General features: G+C 42.2%; 1 protein-coding gene across 2 annotated transcripts in view; it reads left to right on the forward strand.

Annotated features, from left to right (window-relative positions):
• ATP9B (ATPase phospholipid transporting 9B (putative)) overlaps positions 1 to 20,441 on the forward strand; it is a 441,649-nt gene that overhangs the window by 52,488 nt on the left and 368,720 nt on the right. For both annotated transcript variants that reach the window (XM_075314650.1, XM_075314649.1), the window contains exons 3-4: positions 12,251 to 12,401; positions 17,569 to 17,682. In XM_075314650.1, the coding sequence (XP_075170765.1) occupies positions 12,251 to 12,401; positions 17,569 to 17,682 (265 nt within the window). The remainder of the gene's footprint in view (positions 1 to 12,250; positions 12,402 to 17,568; positions 17,683 to 20,441) is intronic.

The following is a 20,441-nucleotide window of genomic DNA, read 5'->3' on the forward strand; positions in this document are numbered from 1 at the left end:
TAAACTAAAACTATGTTGAGGTACTCTTTGAATTTATGACAGCACTCAGTCTTTTTGGTTAGCAGTCTATCAGCATGGCACATCTAGAATTGGCAGTTTTTGGCCTTTTAACCTGCAGTAGTGTTCTAAATCTTTCAAATTGTCAGGGCTTCTCCTTTGTAGAGTGCCCATTTCAGGTCAGTCCATCTATCCTAAATTGCATTCAGGCCTGGACTCTGGCTGGGCCATTCCAAAACTGCAGTATTCTTCTAGGAAAGCCATTCTTTTGTTGATTTGGAGGTATGCTTAGTGTGGTTAGCTGCTACACAAAGATTTTTACAAACCTCGCCGACTGTAATGGCGGCGGCGGGATCTGTTGAGACTACTGATTCTGACACTCCACCCGATGAGTTATCGGGTGTGTGGGATCAACACAGGCAGACTCGGGTGTCCACCTGCAGAGTGTTAGTTCATAGGCAGGCTAGCAAGCGTTAATCTCTGCTAGTCTGCTTGTTAGTCTCCTTTGACCACATTGTGGAGGAGTCACTTACGTCTGCTCCCCTCTTATGTATGCTGGCTAGATCCTTCCTTGTATGACAGATAAACTGTATCTTAGCACATGTGCGTACTGCAATCTCTGGCGCCATATTATTACACTGCAATGAAAACTATGAGAAGCAAGGTTGTGTGCGCAGAAGTGAAAACAAAATCTGCGCACATGCCGATGCTCGTAATCTTCTCCGGAGTGTCTTCAATAAATTGGCACCAGAGATTGCCATATGCACATATGCGGACTCCGGCGCTATTTTAATGAAGACGTAATTAATGTGGCAATGTGTACGCGCTGCCAACAGCAGCAATGGCAATGTGGCGTAATATATAAATAACAAAAAGGTGCGTACCATAGATGACGCAGGAGGAGGTATATACACTTAGGACCCGATTGACAAAGGCCTGCCCCCCGATGTGCACGTCAATCAAAGTGCAGTGCATTTCTGCAACTTTGATTGCAGATGTTTCAGCAATCAAACATGCCATCTTTCAACAAAAGGTATGGTTGACTTCAGCATCTTAGTGCCAGTATGGCGCTGCCTTTTCTTTATATAGCAAAATCCTGGTCTTTGGTTCCTTTTAATCAACTTTTTTCAATTGTTTTACTCAAACGCTCTAGTCTATTTTGGCATCTGCGCTTGCGTAGTACACATATTTAACTTAATTGCGATCTGTATCTGCTCACACGCACTTATGGCTCTCATGTAATCTACTGACACATTGGTGTTCGCGCATGCGCAGCTAATATTTGAAATTGTTATTGTCTTATGATTGATTTCAATGTAACTGTATTTATAACACCTGTTTGCAGAATTCACATTACCGCACGCTGGCATAGGATTGAGTCGCTCTCCACACCTGGTAATGAATTTTAATCATTTATCTCATTCATTATTATTATATTTATATATGAGGCTTGGTCTTGGTGTAGCACTGTTCACCTTCACACCTGAGGAAGCCACAGAGTGGTGGTAACACGCTTGGAGTTCACTCCTCATCTAATGTTTAGGCATTGTACGAGAATTTAAACTAATTTGTATTTGGTTTTGTATGTTTGTAATTTTTGTCAGATATCCTTTGAGAATTGACACTTTTTAGACAGATTAGGTTAGATGGTGCCCTTATTATGGACACACTTTATCAGCGAAATGAAAACCAAGTATTTTTTTTAAATGTTGTTATAACCTGTGTTTTGTTCATGTGTTTCTTTCATTATTTGTAATAAAGATTTTTTTTTTTTATGGAACTCAGTTGCATCCTTCTTTTTCACTATTTCTATAACCTATCCTAGGCAACCACATTTTATAATTGGAAAACCTACCATGGCACATTAGTATATTTGTATGTGGAATATTATGGAGCTGTTTGTGTGCTGCTTCCCAGTACTTGTATACAGCAAATTGTAGTCTATGAAGGTTCTTTGCATGCACGCGTCTCTCCCACTCTTTTCTGGTATGCACTAGTATGCACTGCTTTCCTTGTTTTCCCCGCCCACCAACCGTCTTAGCGTCTGTGATTGGTTGCAATGAGACGCACCCCCAGCCTGTGTGACAGTGTCTGCCTGCAACCAATCACAGAACTGGTCTGCGGGTGTATATCATGCAGTAAAAATAAATAAAGTATCTGACATAGGATTCCCCCATATTATGATACCCAGCACAGATAAAGCATAAGGCCACAGGCTGCAGCCCCCAGTCGTGCAATTATCTTGGCTGTGTATCACAATAGCAGGAACCGCATGTGCCTTTTTTTTTTTTATTATTTAAATAAATAATAAAAAAAACCTGTTTGCGGTCCCCCCTAAATTAGATACTCAGCCATGATAAAGCCCAACTGCTGTGGCTGGTATTCTCAAGCTGGGGAGACTCATGGTTATTGGGAGCCCCCAGCCTAAAAATAGCAGCCTGTAGCCGTCCAGGAATTGTTGCAATCATTAGATGCTACAATCCCAGCGCTTTAGCCGGCTCTTCCCAATTGCCGTGTTGCAGTGGCATTTGGGGTAATATCAGGGGTTAATGACAGCGCACAACTGTCATCAGTCCCAAAATTAGTGATGGGTAGAGGTCTATGAGACCCCCCCCCCCCCCCCCTTATCACTTATCCTATAAGTAAAAAGCAATAAACACAAACACAGATAAAAATCCTTTATTTGAAAGAAAATACAGCACCCTCTTTCCCCTCTTTATTAACCCCAAAAAGACCCTTGAAGTTCCTTCCGCCGTAATCCACATGATGTCCCACAACGGTGCTGGCTCTGTTATATCATGTGGAGACTGAAAACATGGCCAATCTCTCCAGGCTCCAGAAAACACTGACAAGTGGGACCTGGCTGGCAGTGGTATGTCACTTAGTTCACCAGAGGTCATACTCTGGTTCTGGTGGCGCTTTAGTGTACAAGGGATGAGAGCAACTGGCCACATCAGGTGACCTCTATTGTGGCTCAGAATTAAAGGCCACCATTCGCATTAGACTAAAATCGTCAGAAACTGTTGATATTGGCTGGTTTGGCCAATGGTCTAATGTGCATGAAGACGGTCCGACTCTCCCCCTACATTATTTGATGAGCATTTGATTTGTCTGGTTTCGGAATGCTGATCCGTTTGTCTTCCAAGATATAATACATCACCAAAGAAGTCTTGTACTGGCCTTCTCATAGAGAACACAGTATCGCTTGACAAAGAAAGTACTCCTGTGTATGGTGGAGTCCCAGGCGAGGTAGCTGATCTTTCAGCTGGCAGCTATCTATTGTGATTGAGGTCCCTTAGATTGTATCTTTACTGAGAGATGTGTATAATGAGTCGCTCAACTTAAAGTTTCAGTAATTTGTCACCGTTGCTTGCTCAAATTTGATGTTATTTAAAAAAAGAAAAAATTTTGCTTCCTTATTTTTTTTGCATATTTTCTGGTTCTAAAATGCTGTGTTATTTATTGCAATCAAAAGGGACATTTTGTTTTGCTAATTTTGCATAGCATTGTGAACAAACATTTATTTACTGAATGGACACTTATGTCTTTGAGCATTTGTATACATTATTATTCTATCTATAGTATGTAAAGTTTCTTTCTTCAGTTATGACAGTGTTGTTATTATTATTTATGTTTCTGGCTTCCACTCAGTTTAATTGAAGGAGCTGGCTAAAAGGGCAATGGGATAACAATCTTTAAATATATCTAATGACCCTTCAAAGTAATCTGCATGGATTCATATTCTACGTCCTATAAATGGGAGCAATACCACCCATTGAGAACAGAGAATTGGAGATTGCACTCAGAATGGGTAGAAAAAACTTTTAAAATGTCAGCAATAAAAGGTGGAATTTATGACTTTGACTGATGATGTAATGGAGATACAGCCACAGATCATTCCAGTGTTTACATCTTTTATATATCTTTTTCTTGTTATATTATACATTGTAACATAAATTCACATTTAAAACTTTAATTTTTATATCTTCCTCTCCATTCAACTTGAGTTTCCTAAGTAGTTTCTATTGCTTGCAGATGTATTGTATTTAGAGAGCTAAATTTTGGAAACCCGCAGGAGATAACAGACCACTCCATTTAAAAATAATACATGTTCCATACTTTTTCGGAGTCACATTAGTAGATTCTAATTTGCGGAACCTTCTTAACACTAGAACTACTGGACTCGTGACACCTATATAGAAATACATGGTGCAAAGTAGTCAAAATGACTACCTCAGTAGTTCTAGTGTTAAAGCACACATTATACACAGACTTAGGTATTTCCTGACTAGAGATGAGCGAACCCGAGGTTCAGTATTTGTACCAAACACAGACTTTATTAAAGAAAAATACAGTTCGGGTGCTTCACATATGAAGAACACTCTCATGAGCATTGCTGTGCTCAAATATGATTGGTGCTGTGCCCAGTGCGAGCTTCTTTCAGTTGTTAAATTGCTCGCAATGGGGGTAACAACAGTGTGATCGGATGTAGTGTGCAACCAAGCAAAAAAAATGGAAAAGCCCCGTCCACCCGCCTCTGGAAGTGATCTGTTTATGGCTGGCTGTATGTGGGCAGAGACACAAACTGCCCAATCAGTGACTTCCATTGGGATTCAGGTCAAGTTCTAAAGTTCCAACCTCTACTCAAAATAATGTGTTGCAAAGTGTGCACAGTACCAACATTCCAAGCTGTACTATTGAAAAATTAGATTTTTGGCAAAAATTTGCAATTTTTCGAGCTACCCCACCACGTCACGGCAAATCTCTTTGGGCCAGTCCTACATTAAAATGTTGGTACTGTGCACACTTTGCAACACATTATTTTGAGTAGAGGTTGTTTTTTTGTTGTTTTTCATTGTTATATAGGTTTTTCAAGTTCTAAAGTTCTGCTGAACCTGCCTAACCAATGGGTCCGCTCATCTCTATTCCTGACTTGATTACCCAAGAGGTGTAACATGGCCTTTCTAGAGTACCATGACTGTGACTATGTGGTCCTTCTCAGACAATCAGAATTGTCTCTCAGTAAAAGGTTGCTGTCCAGTTTCAAGATATTTTATTCCATGAACTTCTTGCTCATAAAAATCTAATATATAAAGCTGAGTGTTTGTGTGTGTATGTCCACTAAAGGAATCCGCACCGTCACATTTACAATCTCAAAATTTTGCACAGACACCCCATCTGACTCAGGGAACGTCATGGACTATGTTTTGACGGGAAAATTTAACCCCGCGCTTTACAGTTACTCTGCAAACAACCTGCCTCCATTGAAGTCAATGGAGCTGCAAGCTATAGGTTATTAATAGAAGCTGTGAGTGATTGCTATAGGAACAAAGGACATTCATAGTATAAGAAGCTTATGTGTGAGGTAATAAGATGTCGGTGGAGAGACGGATAGAGAGAGAGACATAGGCACAGACAGAGTAAGAGGCAGACAGGGAAAAAGGCAGCCAGATAGAGACAGACAGAGAAAGAGAGACAGACAATCAAAGAGACAGGCACAGACAGGGAAGAGACAGACAGGGACAGAGAAACGGGGAAAGAGACAGACAGAGAGAGAGGCAGGTTGATACAAAGACAGACCAAGATAGGCACATAGAGACAGGCACAGAGAGACAGACACAGAGAGACAGGCATGGATAGAGACACTGACACACAGGGATAGAGTCAGACACACAGAGACAGAAAGAGGCATAGACAGACACAGACATACAGAGACTAGGAGAGATACAGAGAGACAGTTACTATCCCGGGCAACGCCCGGGTACTACAGCTAGTAATTAATAAAACTAAACTTAACAACTTCGGCTTCGGAGGGTGCCTTTCCGTTACTACCTTTGTTGGTATCTCTTCTGCAGTGACGTCAATTCAACATCACGTTACCACTGCAGCCGATCACTGGGATGAGCACAAATGCCTGTGTAGTTGAACCCAGATCACTGAACCCAATGAAGTAACAGATCATCTCTATTTTAGGGTTATGTGCAGAAATGGCTATTTGTCCCAAATTCACAGCAGAATATAGTAAAGACACTTGGGAAAGGTGCTTCTTCTCTTTAATCATATAATGGTGACATTGTGCTAGTCCTACTATTTAGAAAAGGTGCCAGCAAATCTGGCACTTACAAGGTTCGCAGGGCTCTGGTCTGGCAGCCACAGACTACCCGTGTAGCCGATGGAGCAGGGTCCTGCTCAAGTCTATCAAGTCTGGTGCAAAAAATTAAGATATTGTTTTACTTACGAAGGTTTATGTTTGAAGATTTCTCCTTACCAACCCCGTTCCCTACTGTTGCTTCATCGATCTCTGTTCCCCTTGTTCAGGTGATTTTATGTTGACAGCACATGTACCCGTGACTGCACCACTAATGTCACAACTGAGGCTTTTTTGTCTGGATATTGGTTTGAAACCAGTGTCAATCAAATTAAATAAAGCGTGTTTAGGAAAAGAGAGTCTTTTGTAGACAGAACAGTAAATTTTCAGTTTTCTGGGCATAAAACATGAAATATCTGACTTGTTATGGACGTTTCATTTTACTCACACTCGAAACGTGTGCAAAAATTGTTATCTACTTTATGCAGCTTCACTGATAACTTAGATGAGGCCATATACTCTTCCCCAGCACAGATAAACGGTATACCTATGCCAAAGATGGATCAGCTAATTGTGATTTGTTAATTATTCATGGGATTGCTTGAAAGAAAGGAGAAATAAAGCTCGTCTCCTATAACAATGCATCTCCGCTGTTGCTGTTTCTCTAACCAAATTGTCCAGGAGGAAAAAAAAAAGCAACAAACCTGTGCATCGGTTACAATACGGTTTGGTAATAAAGGTAACAAATACTCGTCTGCTCCATCTTTTTCCTGCAGGGTCTATGTATAAAACACACAGGGAGAGAAGATTTAGGATTCACTTAAGATACAGGCTGAGCAGAAACCAATAACTACATATAAGAAAAAAAACTGCACCATCGGAGAATTCATTATTGACTTTCACATGTCAATAATTAACAGCTCATCAGTGCATTTCTGCAAATATGGGCCATGTTCCTAAACAAGGGAGTATCCTTAGATAATTGGAACCTATTGAACTCTGTTCATCTTGTGCTGCATATAGATCTTTCTTTTTTTCATACGTATTACTGCTCTCGCTTGACAAGACCAGCTGCCTTTTTTTTTAAAACATCATCTGCAAATTAAGTAAAATCTTGTTACAATTCAATATTGTTTGGGCTACGCACTTTACATTATAGCATTGCATTTCAAAGGGTCCTGAAGAAGGGACTTTATAATGAATGAAATCTGATGGCATTACATACCCTTGATACAACTGTAACGCTCTTACTATTTTTGAACAGATGTAGGAGAATATGACCTCATTTATATTCTATTTCTTGTTCTTTATGACACATATACACACTTGGTCCAAGGAAGTATAGGGTTCCAGAAGAAGCAAATCACTAGGTTTACATTCTGATTATAGTAGAGATTTGAATACTGTTCTGATGTTGGCGTTTTAATCGACTATAAATGTAGATGGATTTTATTGAAACATTTAAGAAAAAAAATTGATGTTTTCTTTCTTCGTAATGATAAAGGAAATATGAAATATGATAATAAGCCATAAAAAATGCAGAGGCTGTAGTAACTCTCTACAAAAGCCACTAACCACTCATATAATATGACCCCCATAAGAGCATAAGAACGGTACAGAGGAATTGACACTAAATTTGACTGCCTGAAACTAGTGCTTTTTTCTTTTGTTACTGCATCGTACCTTTCTTGAGATATGACCCTCTTTTCCCTTTATGTAAATGAAAAGTTTACATTTTTATATGTTATATGAAGGTTGACAGTTCAGAATGCAGATGAGACTGTATCTAATATCTACCGTATATATGATATAATGTGGTACAATTACACTGCATGTAAATATTGTGCTGCCGAGAACAATGAATGCGGTCATGCGCACTATGAAGCTGGGTGTACGAGTCCTTCAAACCCATGTAGTACGCATGACCGAAAGTCCGGGATCATGTACACTGAGCCGAAATCCAGGACTCGGACGCGATGGCAGCAGAGAAGTGAGTGCGACCACCCTCTGACGCTGCGCATTTATTAGCATGATAGCACACTCACAGGGGCGTACTAACATACTAGTAAGGGACTGAATAGCCAGGGGAAATCACGCCCTTGCGACTAGTCCCCTCGCTTATTAGCATACGATAAAAGATCTTTAGAAATACGCTTTCTAAAGATCTCTTTATGTCTGCTAATAGATGCTGGGACGATTAGGCAGGGATTTGCAATATGCACCCAGAACTGCTCATGGTTCTGGGTGCATATTGCACATGACAAGTTCCCTTTAACCCAAAATAATCATTGTTCTCGGCAGCACACTATTTAGTGTAAACAGGGCCTGCGCTGCCAAGCACAATAGCAGCCTATATCTATTGGATGATCTTTTACTAGTCAGTGTGCATCTGAATTGCCCTCTGCCTTTGTACGCAGGCTATTAAATGATTGCCGAGCAAACATGATGCTAGTCGGTGGTTACTTTGAGGTCCAGTCACACTAAGCAACTTGCCAGCGATCCCAACAACGATAGGGATCGCTGGTAAGTTGCTAGGAGGTTGCTGGTGAGATGTCACACTGCGACGCTCCAGCGATCCCACCATCAACCTGACCTGGCAGGGATCGCTGGAGCGTCGCTACACGAGTTGCTGGTGAGCTCACCAGCAACCAGTGACCAGCCCCCTGGTGCCGCGTGGAAGATGCTGCGCTTGGTAACTAAGGTAAATATCGGGTAACCAACCCGATATTTACCTTAGTTACCAGCGCACGGAGCTACACGTGCAGAGAGCAGGGAGCAGCGCACACTGAGCGCTGGCTCCCTGCTCTCCTAGTTACAGCACACATCGGGTTAATTACCCAATGTGTGCTGCAGCTACATGTGCACAGAGCAGGGAGCAGCGCACACCGCTTAGCGCTGGCTCCTTGCTCTCCTAGTTACAGCACACATCGGGTTAATTACCCGATGTGTACTGCAGCTAAATGTGCACAGAGCAGGGAGCAGTGCACAATGCTTAGCGCTGGCTCCCTGCTCTCCTAGCTACAGCACACATCGGGTTAATTAACCCGATGTGTCCTGCAGCTACATGTGCACAGAGCAGGAGCCGGCACTGACAGTGAGAGCGGCGGAGGCTGGTAACAAAGGTAAATATCGGGTAACCAAGGACAGGGCTTCTTGGTTACCCGATGTTTACTGTGGTTACCAGCCTCCGCAGAAGCCGGCTCCTGTTGCCTGCACATTTAGTTGTTGCTGTCTCACACAGCGATCTGTGCTTCACAGCGGGACTGCAACAACTAAAAAATGGCCCAGGACATTCAGCAACAACCAACGACCTCACAGCAGGGGCCAGGTTGTTGCTGGATGTCACACACAGCAACATCGCTAGCAACGTCACAAAAGTTGTTCGTTAGCAGCGATGTTGCTAGCGATGTTGCTTAGTGTGACGGGGCCTTAACTCTACGCATCACGTTGCATGTACATGAGATAACCATTATATTAATAGCTAAAGTGGTAAAGAGCTGTTTATATTAGATGGCATAGCTATATGCGATAGCTAGCACAACTTTCTCCTAACACGCAAATAATTAGATCAAGAGAAATTTGTAGCATGTAAACATTATCCAATATACAGTGCTGGTGCTAGTATTGGCACCTCTGCAATTCTGTCAGATAATGCTCAGTTTCTTCTTGAAAATGATTGCAATCACAAATTCTTTGGTATTATTATCTTAATTTAATTTGTCTTGAATTAAAAAAAAAAATTGTCATAAAGCCAAATTGGATATAATTCCACACAAAACATAAAAATGGGGTTGGACAAAAGTATTGTCACTGTTTGAAAAATCATGTGATGCTTCTCTAATTTGTGTAATTAACAGCACCTGTAACTTACCTGTGGCACCTAACAGGTGTTGGTAATAACTAAATCACACTTGCAGCCAGTTGACATGGATTAACCTCTGGTCCTGTGTCCTTGTGTGTACCACATTGAGCATGGAGAAAAGAAAGAAGACCAAAGAACTGTCTGAGGACTTGAGAATGCAAATTGTGAGGAAGCATGAAAAATCTCAAGGCTACAAGTCCATCTTCAATGACCTGAAAGTTCCTGTGTCTACGGTGTGCAGTGTCATCAAGAAGTTTAAAGCCCATGGCACTGTGGCTAACCTCCCTAAATGTGGAAGGAAAAGAAAAATTGACGAGAGATTTCAACGCAAGATTGTGCGGATGGTGGTTAAAGAACCTCGACGAACATCCAAACAAGTTCAAGCTGCCCTGCAGTCTGAGGGTACAACAGCGTCAACCCGTACTATCCGTCGGCATCTGAATGAAAAGGGACTGTATGGTAGGATACCCAGGAAGACCCCACTTCTTACCCCGAAACATAAAAAAGCCAGGCTGGAGTTTGCCAAAACTTACCTGAGAAAGCCTGAAACATTTTGAAAGAATGTTCTCTGGTCAGATGAGACAAAAGTAGAGCTTTTTGGGAAAAGCCATCAACATAGAGTTTACAGGAAAAAAAAAAAGAGGCATTCAAACAAAAGAACATGGTCCCTACAGTTAAACATGGCAGAGGTTCCCTGATGTTTTGGGGTTGCTTTGCTGCCTCTGGCACTGGACTGCTTGACCGTGTGCATCGCATTATGAAGTCTGAAGACTACCAACAAATTTTGCAGTATAATGTAGGGCCCAGTGTGAGAAAGCTGCGTCTCCCTCAGAGGTCATGGGTCTTCCAGCAGGACAGTGACCCAAAACACACTTCAAAAAGCACTAGAAAATGGTTTGATAGAAAGCACTGGAGACTACTAAAGTGTCCAGCAATGAGTCCAGACCTGAATCCCATAGAACACCTGTGGAGAGATCTCAAATAGTCTAAAATTCAAGCAGAGCATTGTAAGAAACTCATTGATGGTTACCGGAAGCGGTTGTTCGCAGTTATTTTGGCTAAAGGTTGTGCAACCAAGTATAAGGCTAAAGGCTGCTTTACATGTGTCGATTTCTCGTACGATCGCACCCGCCCCCATCGTTTGTGCGGCACGGGCAATTTCTTGCCTGTGTCGCACAATGTTGTAACCCCCCATCACACGCACTTACCTTCCAAACGACCTCGCTGTGGGCGGGGAACATCCATTTCCTGAAGGGGGAGGGACGTTCGGCGTCACAGCAACGTAACACAGCGGCCGGCCAATAAAAGCGGAGGGGAGGAGATGAGCGGGACGTAAGCATTCAGTCTACCTCCTTCCTTCCGCATTGCCGGCAGGACGCAGGTAAGCTGCAGTACATCATTCCCGGGGTGTCACACGGAGCGATGTGTACTGCCTCGGGAACAATGAACAACAGGACGTTCGATTTTTTTGAAAATGAGCCACATGTCAACGATGAACGAGAAGGTGAGTATTTCTGCTCGTTCATAGCTGTCAAACGCTACAATATCACTAACGATGCCGGATGTGCGTCACTTACGACGTGACCCTGCCGAAATCTCGTTAGATATATCGTAGCGTGTAAAGCCCGCTTAAGGGTGCCAATACTTTTGTCTGGCTCATTTTTGGAGTTTTGTGTGAAATGATCAATGATTTGATTTTTGTTTCATTCTCTTTTGTGTTTTTTCATTGCAAGTAAAATAAATGAATATAATAATACCAAAGAATTTGTGATTGCAATCATTTTCAAGAAGAAACTGATTATTATCTGACAGAATTGCAGGGGTGCCAATACTTTTGGCCAGCACTGTATGTCTCATCCCGCCTCAGCATCAGACCAATTTGAGGCACATCCAAAACATATGATTCATATTTATACTCGCATTACTATATCTTGGGAATTGTCATCATTGCCAGTCATCCAAAAAGTCCTTAAATGAAATCTGTCAGGTGCAATATGCGGCCAGGACCACAAGCAGTTCTGGATGTATATTTCTAATCCCTGCCTAACCGTCCCAACATGTAGTAGATTCTTTATGATATAAGAATGAGCGCAGGGACCAGTCGCAAGGGTGTTAGTTCCCCTGACTAGTCCGCCCTTTTAGCATGTGAGCACACCCTCATGGGATTTTTCCCTGTGCATTGAAAACGTGAGCGTACCCCTTTAAACCGCGGTTACATAATATTGGTCTTTCCATTCGGAGTTGAAGTTGTGCTTAAAGCTCTGTTAAAATTCAATAATTTTTTTGTTTATTTTGTCTTGTAGTTGCTGTGACTGGCTAATAAATGTCTGCAGAAGAAGGAAAGAACTGAAAGCACGAACTGTGTGGTTGGGATGTCCAGAGAAATGTGAAGAAAAATATCCAAAGAATGCTATAAAAAATCAGAAGTATAACATCTTTACATTTATACCCGGGGTGAGCACTGTAATTATTACACACCATGGATGTCCTTCTTGTGATCCGTGAGCCATATATGGCCCAGGATGGCTATGAATGCAGCATAACACATAGTTGTGAACTTACCGTACTTAAAGTATTATGAGATTTTTTTGTGACTACATATCACTTTGTCATGTAAAATAAATGTATGTATCGGGATTTGTACATATGCAACAGTATGTAGCTTTCAGTGTGTTATATGTGAAGCACAGACAGTAGAATTTTCACCATAAAACAATACATATACTCATAGTTACTTTGCAAGGCAACAATTATCAATAAAATTTTAACCTGCCATTGCAACATTAGGCATTGAAAGGGATCCTGTCACCAGGTTTTTCTTTTATGAGCTGCGGCTACCACCAATGAGCCCTTATATACAACATTCCAGAATACTGTATGTTAGATCCCAGGCCACTCTGTATAACATAAAAAAGACCTTTATAATACTCACCTGCGGGGCGGTCCAGTCCGATGGGTGTCGCTAGTCTCGGCCCGGCGCCTCCTCTCTTCTTGCCATCGCCATCCTTCTTCCCAGCTCTGTGTGCATGAGCTGTCCTGCATCATAGATACATAGGTCGCCATTGTGCTCCTGCCCAGGAGCACTTTGATCTGCCCTGCTGAGTGCAGAGCAAAGTACTGTAATGCGCAAGTGCAAGGAAAGGTCATAGACTGCCCACTCATGCACGTTACAATACTTTGATCTGCCCTCAGCCAGAAAGATCAAAGTGCGTATGTGCAGGAGCGCAACAGAGGCCTCAGTATGACTGACGCAGGACACGTCAGGCACATGGGGCTAGGAAGGAGGTCGGCATTTGCACAAGATGGAGGAGGAGCTGAATCGATACCATCGCCACCCATCAGACCAGCCAGCCGCGAGGTGATTATTAGAAAGGTGTTTTTTACTTTAAACAGAGTGGCCTGGGCTCATATATAAAGTATTTTGTAATGCTGTATATAAGGGCTCACTGATGCTGACCACAGCTCATAAGGGAACACCTGGTGACAGTTTCCCTTTAATGTTATTTAGAAGTCAGTAAGCATTATCATTTGACTATTAAAGATACATTCACACCTCACCTGCACCTCTTAAATTTTCTACTGTGCTTTACAATTGGCCTCTGCCACGCTCTTCATCAGGAGCCAAGAGTGCTGCACAGTGGCATCTAACTTATTCAATTAATTAAAACAATTTTAAATAGTTTATTATTAAAAAAGCCGTGTCGCTCAGGTATACTGTACAGGGAAGCACACGCTTTAATTACAGAGCTGAATGTGGTACAGCTGTCCGTGTAGCTCCTCTTACTACTACTCTCTTCAGTTGAATTGAATCCCAGTGGGAGGAATCAGGAGAGCCGACTGGAGCTCCTAGATGGCAATGAGTGGAGACATGAAACCAACAACTGATTGTTCCTGTCTGTCAGTCCATGTGCAAGGACCAGTAACTGGAGGAAGGAACAGAGGTGGCGCAATATGAAGGAAAAGAAGCACGAAGAGAGACTGAACACAAATGGAAGAAGTAGTAGTAAGCAGAAAGAGGCAGGAGTCAGGAGAGAGCATCTATAAGCTGTAAGTTACGTGGAAGTTGGCAGTAAAAGAAAAAGACAAAGCCACCATTTCAGGTGAGGCCAGAGACAGCAAACAGTCCCCATCTCTCCTATGGTAGTGATCTCACTCATAGGCTGCTGTAGCCACTCTCCACACTCATTGTTGGATTAGGTCACTGTGGAATCCTGTGGTGCAACCAAGCTGAACCTCTGTTTGGAGTGAGGGATGGGGAATGGGACTGTTTAATTGCCAAGGGCCCCATTCCCTAAAAGATGCCCCTTGTGAAACCCTACGTAGCGTTAGGTGTGAGAGGGTTAGTCGCAGGGCCGTCTGTCTTAAAGGACAAAACTTTGCTGATAATGCCACTTCTAAATAATCTTTGTAGTTTCCAAGGGAAGAAGGATCTTTGGTAATATGATGATCCCTTGACTGAAAATTGAGACACTAAAGGGTACTTTACACGCTGCGACATTGCTAGCGATCTCGTTAGCAATGTAACACACCAGATCGCAGATAAGATTTGCCGAGATCGCACATAGGTAATTTTTATAGCGCCGGTCACATCTGCGATCTCTGCAAATCGTATGTGCGATCTGGCGTGTTACATCGCTAATGAGATCGCTAGCGATGTCGCAGCGTGTAAATCACCCTTTAGCTTATAAAAAAGGCCAGTTCCTGGAAATCTTGTGCATTCATGCAACTCATTTTGGTCTCGTTGGTGCACCTTTTCAAGCTGGGTGTACGACTTCATTAGGTGCACTGTGCATGACTGGAAGTTCAGAAGTGTATGTAAGCTGTCTTCTGAACTTCCAGTCATGGGGAGTGCGCTTAATCAACCCTGGAAGCGTCTACCCTGCTTCTGAGGCACACTGACGCAGCAAAAAATGATGTGCGCTCATGAGCGAGGTTTCCCGGAGCTGGCAGTGATGCCGGCTCGTGGAAATCATGTTGTTACACCCACAGGGTTGGAGTGATAACATAACATGGAGAGAGGGCCGACTAGTCTAGGGAAACAATGCCTCTTCTACTAGTCAAGGGCCTAATTACCATAGGGACAGTGAGGTTTATAAGTCGATTTTTTTATACATTCATATGAGTCAATAGCATTATACAAGGCTGGTTAGGCAGGGAATTTTGGCATACAAGTATCGATGCTGTTTGGTTGGAGTGATAGGGAACCTGACATTCCCTTTAAGTCGTGACTGAAGTTATAGAAAAGTGTGCAAAATCTATCGCTCAAGGAACCCCACTGGGATAATCTTGGCGTGTGTTCTGCCTGTCTTCTCTAGGTTTATATTGTCCTTAAGACAAATAATAATAATAATAGATGTGCCCCATTTTTTAATATATATGGAGGAGGTTTCTGTAAGTTGCTAGCAAGCAGAACCCCATGTTTGGCATAACGTAGCAAGAAATGTTACCACCAGTTTATCTATACACCATAGATTCACCTTTCTTCCATACATTATCTTTGTGTGGTTGGAATACCGTAACCTGCTGTGTCATCTGCTTATACCCTCTTAATGCTAATAAGCTTGTACACTTTATTGACCGTTTATATATACAAAAGTAAGAAATAGCTTTGAATCTTATATGCGCCTTTATTAAAACTCGCAAAACTAATGACTATGTAATTAAAAGGCTGATCTAGTGTCAAGGTAATAAAATGTCAACTGTCTTTTAGACAGATAAATATTCTCATCTTTATTGAACCACGCTGCTGTTTTCTCCCTTAGTTTAAATTATTAAATGCATACAAATTGCTTAAACAGCACACATTTTCCTAAAGGTCAGGAAGTTCATTAACAATACAGTAAACCATTTATTGTTGTGATTAAAACCATGCGGCCGAGTTTTTTAATTAAATTACATTTGTAGTTGGAATTTTTAAGCATCTGTTAATTATTGTATGACGCGAGTTAAGATACATTGTTTTACTTTAGCTTTAGCTTGTTCGGCACTTACAATATGTACAGTTTATCTTAAACCTTAGTATATCAGTGATAAGATTGGTAAAGGAATAATGTTTTATGTGCCATACACAGATCTTACACAAGAGTGATCTATGTGTTCTACCAGGAGCCTCCTTATGGCAATGTATAATGGAGTGTTCTTCCCTAGAACAAATACTTGAACTTTGGCACTTCTCCATGATAAGGCATGTTTTATCAAACGTCCTATCAGAATCTGTCAGAAAATCAAAAACCTTTTAGAGCCGACTCCACAATTTGATTCATCTGATCCTGATTCGGCATCCAGTTCAGCCTTCTTTTGTAGTAGGTCTTCACTATGCTGGGCGCTTCTGGATTTTGCCAAGTTTCTCATTGTAAGTCTTGATATTGCGTGAGGCCTAATGATTGGGCCTCTCATGATGTCATGGTATCACAGGGTTTAGAGGTACCCAAGATACCAGGCGAAGGATGTCAGGCACAGACGTGAAGACTAGCTGCAACAGAGGACCGGATCAGACCATGACGCAAATTGCTACTCTCCACTGTATATGAGATGGGAGACTTACAGAAGTACAATATGGTTACAGGTGGATCTCAATAAATTAGAATATCATCAAAAAGTTAATTTATTTCAGTAATTGAATACAAAAAGGGAAACGCATATATTATATAGTCATTACACACAGAGTGATTTATTACAAGTGTTTATTTCTCTTAATGTTGATGATTATGGCTTACAGCCAGTGAAAACCAAAAAGTCATTATCTCAGAAAATTAGAATATTATATAAGACCAACTGAAAAATTGATCTTAAACTGAGAAATGTTTGCGCCTACTGAAAAGTCTGTACAGTAAATGCACTCAATACTTGGTCGGGGCTCCTTTTGAATTAGGCCTAAGCCACACGGGGAGAAAATCAGTGCGAGTGGAGTGCGATAAAACATCGCATTGCACTCGGATCAATATTAGCCTGTGTGTCAGCGCATATGAGCGATTATTTTCTCAGCCCTAATTGGACCGAGAAAACAATTGCAGCATACCGCGATTGTAATGCGAGACTCTTTTCTCTCGCACCCATTCAAATGAATGGGACAAGAAAAAAATCGCACTGCACTCGCAGTACACTGGTGTACCGTGCGTGCAGAGCGAGAATCACAATAGCCGGCTACAGAGATAAATCCCTCCCCTCCTCCGCGCCGGCCTGCCCCTCTGCAGCACTGGCCCGCCCCTCCACAGCGCCTACCCGACTCCTGCAGCTGAGGTCCGCTTACATAGTCGGACCGCAGTCGCAGGGACACTCGCATGACACTCTGTTCCTGTTATGCTGTCAGCACGAGCCGAGTGTCATGCAAGCATCGCACTAGTGCCCCGTGTGGCCCCGGCCTTACTGCATCAATGCGGCGTGGCATGGAGGCGACCAGCCTGTGGGACTGCTGAGGTGTTGCACTAAAAACCACATAAAAACGCACTGTGTGCACACAGCCTAAGGCTCCATTATTTTTTTTTATTGATTTGTCACTTCTCCGTACAACTATTAGCTTAAACAAAAACATTGCGAATAGCCTACTTCCATTTTTAATATTTGTAGTTTCTTCTAAATATTACGTTATGCTTATTTTTATATTGTTTTTTTCCCCCTCCAGGTTTTATATCAACAGTTCAAATTTTTCTTGAATCTATATTTTCTGGTAGTTGCCTGTTCCCAGTTTGTGCCGTCTCTTAAGATAGGCTATTTGTACACATACTGGGCGCCACTGGTAAGTTTGGCTTTTAATACCTTATTTATTTAATGAATGTTTTATATGTTTACTGCTTTCTTTATGATTTTAAAGGAATCTGTCAGCAGATTCTTGCTATGTAATCTGAAAGGAGTACTATAATGCAGGAAGTGAGACTGATCGCAGAAATATGTCACTTACTGGGATGTGTTTCAATATAATCAGTGTTTTATCAGCCAGAGATTATCACTAGAGAAATACTGGCCTTGTGCCTCCTAGACCAACAACGCTCTCAGTACTGATTCACAATATGTAACGCCTGCCTGGATCACAGACTCAGACGGCTGTAATAGACAGGATAGAGGGAAGCCGCTCACCAAGCAGGACCCCCAGAATGCTGAAACACTTTAACCCCTATACAGGGATTTGGAATTACACAGGGCCCTGGAGATCACTACCTGTGGAAGGCAGCAGTCCGAGAGAGTAGTCGTCAGGCAGGGTCAAACCAGGAATTGCAGAACAGGGACAGAATCGGCAGACAAGGACGTAATCAGAAAACAAGCAGTGGTCAAATCTGGATCGTTCAGCGAGGTACATAAACAGCAGGCAGGAGAGGTAGTCAGAACACAAGCAAAAGTCAGAACACCAGAATCACACAACAGAACAGGGCAGAACAGGAGCCAGAATATCAGAACTATCTCTGTCAGAGGTCAGCAGACAGGAGGGGAATTAAGAAGGGTGTGGTGTCTTCCCATTGGCTGTAGCTGAATGATGGTAACTTCAGCTGGAAGACACACGCCACCTATAGTCAGCCAGTGGTACTGCAGATCCCAAGATAACCCAGCCCAGTGGATGAGCGGAGCCTGCACCCACTGGTGCCGCTGGCATCGACTCCTCTCCCATCATTAGCACCATCCATGGCAGGGACACGGCGTCGCCTGGCGATTGGAGTAGAAGTCGCTGGAGCGGACTCCGGTGGTGACGTAACAGAATATAGATGAGTGAACCCAAACAGTAAAGTTCAAGTCTTGTACTGAACACAGACTTTACAAAACAAAATCAGTGTTCGAGTTCAGGTGCTTTTTACGTATACTAACCACTTGATCGAGTATTGCTGTGCTCTGGTACACTCGGTGCTCAACCCAGTGCAAGTCGCTTGCAGTGTCTGAATAGCTCACACTGGGGGTAAAAACAGCATTATTGAATGTAGTGTTTACAAAAAAAAATTAAAAACCGCGTGGAGGTGTTATGGCTGGCTGCATGTGCCTAATCGATGAATTCCAATGGGCTTCAGGTCAAGTCCGGGTCTCTAAGGGAACTTTATCTAAAGTCCGACTAAACCTGCTGAACCGAACTTCAATGGGTTCACTCATCTCTAATTAGCAACTCTCTGTCACTATTGAAGATGAGCGAACCCAAACAATAAAGTTCGGGGTTTGTACCAAACACGGACTTTGCAAAATAAAATTAGTGTTCGAGTTCAGATGCTTTATGTACGCAAACCTCTTAAGTGAGCATCGCTGTGCTCGGGCACGCTCAATGCTCAGCCCAGTGCAAACCGCTTGCAATGTTGGAACTGCTCACACTAGGGTTAAAATCAGTGTTTATTGGATATAGTGTATATAAAAAAATATATATTAAAAAACCTCGCCTTGCCTTTCCTCGGCTGGCTGTATGAGGTCAGAGAACCGAACTGCAGAATCAGTGAGCTCTAATGGGGTTCAGGTCAAGTCTGGATTCCAAACTGAAGTTTATGTAACGTGCGTTTGAACCTGCTAAACCCCAAGTTCAACGGGTCCACTCATCTCTAGCCACTATACAGTGTATACAGAAAGCTGTGGTGTGCGCAGAGTTACACACAGCTCAGCAACTGAGCTCTGCTGGATCTGCAGCAGAGAAAACTGTGACTTTATCATAACTACTACACCCAGTAAACTAACTAAGGGATACATTGCTAGAATCTAGGTCTCTGTCCCTACTTCATGCTGCTGTTAGATTACACAGCAAAAACCTTTTAGGTAGTTTCAGATTAAGTTGCTATTACTGGGTCTACTAACAGTCTATATTGCATTTACTAAGGAAGGATTTAAATAATACATTGACTATTGTTAAAGGGAACCTGTCAGGTGCAACATGCGCCCAGAACCACGAGCCGTTCTGGGTATATATTTTTAATCCCTGCCTAATTGTTCCAGTATATAATAGCATACGTAAAGAGATCTTTAAAAAAAGTATTTATAAAGATCCTTGATGATTTGGTAATGAGTGCAGGGATGCGTCGCAAGGGCGTTACTTCCCCAAACGAATCCGCCCTCTTAGCATATTGGCACACCCACAGGGCAGATATCCGGGATCAATTCCGGGCTGGAACCGGGGTTTTTTTTTTTTTAATTTGGTTAGACTCGCCGGTCTCAGTTATCTCCGAGTCCTCCTTATTCTAATATAAAGCAAAATGATTTAGTTATTACAATTAGACTAATGAGATCTGCTAACCTTTGTGCTTTCGTTGCTTCCTCCACTTATTCCAAAAAATCTAACTTTTTTTCCACTGACAGTTGGAGTTTTGAATGATGCAGTTTAGTATTACCCAAAAATGTCTAAAAAAAAAATAAATTGTAAAATTTAAAAAATAAATAAATTGGTGAACAAAGGGTTTTGTCAGGTTTTTTTTTGTTCAAATACATTTTTTTTTGTCCATTTTCAAATAACGGATTAGTTATGGGGTGGCTAGACGCCCACCCATTACTAATTGTAAGGCTTGATGCCAATTGGCAATTCACAGCTGCCATCAACCCCAT

Source organism: Anomaloglossus baeobatrachus, chromosome 6 (genome assembly GCF_048569485.1).
Source record: "Anomaloglossus baeobatrachus isolate aAnoBae1 chromosome 6, aAnoBae1.hap1, whole genome shotgun sequence".
NCBI lineage: Eukaryota > Metazoa > Chordata > Amphibia > Anura > Aromobatidae > Anomaloglossus > Anomaloglossus baeobatrachus.